At 25.2% G+C, this 6,005-nt stretch overlaps 1 protein-coding gene across 1 annotated transcript; it reads left to right on the top strand.

Annotated features, from left to right (window-relative positions):
* Positions 1–354: 354 nt before the first annotated feature.
* LOC145832507 (E3 ubiquitin-protein ligase RNF12-A-like) lies at positions 355–1,322 on the top strand. The gene is made up of 2 exons (XM_082939824.1): positions 355–402; positions 825–1,322. Exons 1-2 carry the CDS (start codon positions 355–357, stop codon positions 1,320–1,322), a joined length of 546 nt encoding a protein of 181 aa, XP_082795950.1.
* Positions 1,323–6,005: the final 4,683 nt, after the last annotated feature.

Below are 6,005 nucleotides of genomic sequence, written 5' to 3' on the forward strand. Positions count from 1 at the left end.
AATATTTACAAGTATAATAAAATAGTTTTTATCAACTAAATGTATATAAATTTCCGTTGTAAAATAATTTAAAAGTGTTTACATGATTTTATCCACGAGCGGTGCATTTGTTTCAGTTTAGGGGGGCACCGTATAAATATTTGTCAATTAAGGGTGCACAATTATTGATTAACTTGACGACCACTGATCTACACTACAAATAGAAAATATCCAAAAAAATAAAAAAAATAAAGTAAAGCTTATTAAAGAATGTTTTTATAACGAGATGTAGATAACAAGATTATTTTCTTTAAACAAAGTTAATGTCATTAAAATATCGTTACTCACAGATTTTATAACATATAAGACATATAAATGGACAACCAAGGATCAAATGATAGGGAGCCTGTAAATGATTTATTGGTAAGCTGTGGTTTTAATATAAATATTCAACTGTTTGAAGTTTAACTAATAACTAAAATAATAAACTTTACTAAATTTTGTTTAATTTTAACTTTTAAAGTTTTTCTAATGGGTTTATGTGTAGCAAAACTTAAATTATTTTTATTGTTGTTTTTGAAAACGTTTATTTTTATTCTGCCTTAAAACTATTTTTAAATTTTATAATGCTAACGATTATTAACTTTTTAGTTGTTGTGGAGACTTAAAGTTTGAAAATTTCAAAATGATACTTATGATTTTTTTAATGGTATGTATTAAAAAAAGTTATCATAGTAATAAAAACTATTAAAATTAAACGGTTTATAAACTTAAAAAAGACACATAATAATTTGGTCACATGCATAAAATAATAAGTATCTTTTTTTTCAAACTTTTATAAACAGATAAACCACCTTGAAAATTTGGAAGGAGAAATACAAAGTTATTATCATTCTAAGCAAAACGAACTTCCAAGAGTGACAAACGCAGATGAGTTGGAAATATTTGAAGAAATTGTTAATATTCAATCAGGTACTTTTTCAAGAAACATAATGAAAACTAGGTTTGAAAACCAAAACACGAATAGTCATGTGATTATGAGAAGAATTGATTCTGTAGCAGATGAGTTCTACAATCAATTTTTTGAAATTTGTGATCAAATATTCGATAAAAGACTGCAATTGCAAAAAGGTCTTTCCCCTGAAAGAATCCAACAATTTGAACATTTCGAAGCTGTTGAATCACTCGTTGGTGAGCAATGTACTGTGTGCATGGAAGACTTTGAAGTTGGAAAAAGATTGATGCGCCTCGACTGCGGTGGTCAACATGTATTTTGTCAAGTCTGCATTGAAGGATGGTTCTCCAGTCATACAACATGTCCTAATTGTAGACACGCATTCTAAAAATTTATTAATGAGCATTAGTTCATAAAAAGTAAAAGACTTCTATTCGCTAAAATATTATTATTTTTATTAATTAAACTCGAAATAAATGCATACTTTGCAAAAAAGTGCTCGTATTTATATCTAAAGTAGAATAAGTTTTTTTTATACCTCTGTAAATGTTCTGCTTAACTTTAGTACAGGGGTCGGCAAACTGCGGCCCGCGGGCCAATTGCGGCCCGCAAAGGGTAAATCTGCGGCCCGCGAGCACGTTATTTTTTTGAATGGAATGCGGCCCGCGAAAGAAAGTTTCCTGGCCCGCTGAGCAAAAATGTATTTCAAGTAAAATTTTTTTCGGTAATTCGATTTAATTTGTTTAGTTAGGTTTTAAGTCTCCGTATAACATTTAAAAATATTTAGAAGAAGTTGCTACTTTAATTTAAAAATGTGAAAAAGACAGATTAGCATTCTAACAAGATATTTTTCTGAGTTTCATAATAACTTCTATTTTACAACAGCAAGTAATTATCTGAAAAAAGAGTGCTTGAATTTAATAAGTTAGTTATATTATACCTATTTATCAAAAAAACTAAATACAAATGTTTTCCATTTTGTACAAAAGTAACTCACAGTAATTAACTAAAGTGTCATTTCTTTATAGCTTAGATATTCTTTCCAATATTTTTTATACCTAAGTTTCTTTTATATATTTTTTATTTTAAAATGTTATGTTTTAGTTTAAAAACATTTAAAATAACATAGTAATAAGAAAAAAGGTTTATTTAAGTTTTGTTTTGACATATATTAATTTTTTAGAAGTTTTCTTTGCACTTGAACTAATTTATATGCACACCAACTTAAAAAAATGCTCATATTTTAAACCACTTTTTATAAAATACTTTAGTTTATGCATAATTTCCGATTTTTTTTTCTACATGTAATATCTAAATTTGTACAGACACAATTAAAACAATATATATGACATAAACTAATATAGTTTTTGTTATGTATACATTTTCATTTTTCAAACATTGATTTTGTCAAACTAAGTTAACTTTTATGCTTTGCATATCAATACACACATTTGCTGTTTTTTCGAGCTAACTTTTTAATATAAACTAGACTTAGGGATAGTTTATAAACATTGACACACACTTAAACTATCACTATTTGAAGACTTCAATTCTCAGGCCAACTCAGTCATTTTATAAGTTTTTGGCTAGAATTGTTTTTTGTATAAAAAATATCAGGAATGTTTTCGTTAATTCAGGCTTGCTTTTTTGCTTAAAAGAGTGGCAAATAAAACTTATGATGTAAGTTTTGCTCAACCCAAAGTGTTAGTTTCAGTTTTAATATATTTATAATATATCAAGTTCAAGTTTTGAACTTGAAAATTTATGCTTAAAAATTTTTGAAAAAACTTGAATTTGAGAATTTTTGAAAAAGCCTGGAGTTTCAAAAAAATTTTACATGTAAAGTAGTGAAATTTCGATTTGACACAAAAATTTTAGCAAATAAACATTTCTTTATTAAAAAATATACTAAAGCAGCTTTACAGTGTTTTTTAATATTGATATACTTCATAAGACACTTTTTAAACAATTTAAAAAATTTTAGTGCATTGCACCTTTACTTGTAAAATTTCACCGATTGTTGTGCTTCGTGTTTGAACTAAACCAAGAAATTATACTAAAGTGTCAAAGTTAAAAAAACATCTCTAAAGAAAATTCTCAGATGAGCAATAGTTTTTCTATCAGTGCTCTCATCTTAACATATTGGTTAAAGTCATAACTTGATTTATGCGACTTTATAACCTTAATGCATTTCCTAAATAGGACTTTTTGTTGTCATTGAAGAAATAAACAAAAGTTTTCCATTACTGCCAACAAAAATTCTTTAAAAAAGTTTTCAATTAAAAACGGTATCTCATTATTAATAAAAAATTTTGCTACTTTATAACTTGCCTTAACTAATTTTTTCTGATAATTCTGTAGTTACTGAAGATAATCATGTACTTTGTTGGAGCTGACTTTGGTGAATTGTTTTTTTATCGTTTCTCGCAATAACTCCTAACTAACGTTTTTTTTTGTTGCTCGTCTTTTATTTTACAACTAATATTTTTAAATTCTTATTGCAGATAAAGAATTGCTGTAATGCTTAATAAAAAAGAGGTTTTTTTTCTTCGCTAATGACTCAATTAAGTTTTATACTTTTGTTAAAAATGTTTAAGAAAGTTAATTGTCCATACCAGCTGACTTATATTTTTTTGGCATGTAATTTGTTTACTGTTAATAAATTTCGTTATTTCTTTATGTTGTGAACTTTGTTTTTACTGGGTTGCTACACAAACAGGCTACTTTAAAAGCTTTAAAACTCAGATGTGTGTAAAACTTTTATTTTAAACAATTTAAATAAATCTTAAAATTCCCAGAATAGTTTTTATGACTGTAGTGTAGTTTACTAATTGTAGTTTTTTCTTGTTTTTTTACACTTTGTGTGCTTTTTAATGATGATGATATTTTTACTAGGTACTTGAGCTTGATTTACAACGATTTACTAGCTTTTTAAACTTTTAATGAACTTAGGCTGGTTTTATACAACTCAGACATTTTTGCTTTTTAAGTGACAACCATGTAAAAGACTAGTTACTAATAAGATATTTTATTTAATTATTCGAGAATTAATTATGTTAAAGTATTTGTTCTAGCTTTCTATAATACAAACAGGTATTAATTTTATCAAATTAACTAATAACTAAATTTTTTAATGAATGTAAACTAATTAACACGCAAAAATTTTTTTTGAAGTTAATATTCTTAGAAATATGAAAAAAGGGGTTGATAATATAACAAATATATAAAAGTAACCAATAAATTGTCTTTCAAGTTTGGTTTTTATAGAGAGTTAAATTGTATGTAAAATTACAAAAGTATTAAATTTAACTTAGTCAGTGCTTATGAAAGTACATAGTTTATTAACACTTAAGTATATTAGTCAATGTAAACTTTATTCTAATTTTATCTAATTTAATTTAAATAGTCATTCTATGTATAGCTAAAAGTTATTTAAAATGATAAGGTGAATAAAAGTAAAACTTTTCTCTAGTGTGACTAAAACTAAAACCAAAAGATTATTTAAATGTCACTAAAACTAAAACTTCGGCCCGCGATGACTTTGTAAACTTGAAATTTGGCTCGCGACCACCAACTGTCTGCCGACCCCTGCTTTAGTAATTAGTAATCTGTAATAAGGTTTGATGAACAATAGTAGTCTACAACAAATTACACTTAAGTATATGCGTAAAATATGTTTATATACTTGGTTGCTAGTTGACTCTAACTTTACTTTAGTGTTAAAGAAACACTATAAAAAAGTTTAAACGAATCATATGTATTTTAATTTGAGTAAAAGTAACACAAAATACTTGTGAAACACAACATTTTTACTGCTTTTACGAATTTAACTCCACAATGAAAAAAATCTATTCGTTTTACGTATTAATTTTCGAGCTTTTACAATATAGTTGTTTTATTGGAAAAACATCTAAATAATTGTTGTACTAATTAAAGTTTTTTTTTACTAGTTCATAATACTAACAATATACAAGAAAGATGAAACAAGAGTTACATTACTTAAAAATGTTATTATTTTCTCCGCTAGAAGTAATACATGTGCTAAATTGAAAATTAAAAAGTAACTTTCTTTTTTATTAGGTGTCAGAATGACAGAGAGACACTTTAGCACGGTGCGTCAATTGTGCACGAACTTAAGCTTTTTAATTTGAGGTAATACAATTTTTTTTTCTACTGATAAAAACTAAGTGTTACTACTTAAATATGTATAAACTATTTTGTTTAATTGGTCTATTATTTTTTTGAAGACAACTTAGTTTTACTATTTTTAGTACTTTGTAGTTGTTATAGTATTAAATTTTTTAACACTATTTAATATCGAACGTTAAAATGCTAAATATTCTTATTTAATTAAGGTATAAACTTCCAACTAAATAAACACTACGGTAAGTATTAACAAATCAATACGTTAATTTTTTTTTTAATTAAAAGAAAGCTGATATTTTCAAAACTTGGTTAAAAAAACCACAGAATAAAAATAAGATATAGTGTTTAAAAACAAAATAAGGTCTGCTTTTAGAGAGTTTTGGTGTATTATTATTTATTAATTTTGTAAAAAGTATACAATACTTTTCAATTTTTTTATCATATTGTAATATAATAGTTATAAAATTTTAAAATTAATAATATTAGTTTTTTAGGCTAAAAACTTATTAAAACTAAAAAATTGTTTAAGTATTAAAGCTTTTCAGTCAAAACAAGTTTTTATTAACTTAAATGAATTGATAAAAAAGTTAAAACCTTTATACTTTAATTTTAGAAACTACTATGTTATTTCAAGTATTGAATTTAATTTCATACATATAAACTTATTTCAGATTAGAAGTCTGTGTTTTTCAACGTTTAATCAAATTATTTAGCTCATAGTATTTTGTAACTTCAAAAAAATAAAATTGCATTTTTAATACAACGTTTTTCGGCTAAAAAGTGCGTAACATACCGGCAGTTTGTTCCTTAGAAGTGCGTACCTAGTTGGCAGGTTGCTGTAGTATAGTAAAGTTGTATTATTTGATTAAAACTAAACGAACAATTTAAAAATTTTAATGATTCGTTTATTAATATAGTTTATTAG

This window comes from Thalia democratica, chromosome 3 (genome assembly GCF_965202585.1).
Source record: "Thalia democratica chromosome 3, ktThaDemo2.hap1.1, whole genome shotgun sequence".
NCBI lineage: Eukaryota > Metazoa > Chordata > Thaliacea > Salpida > Salpidae > Thalia > Thalia democratica.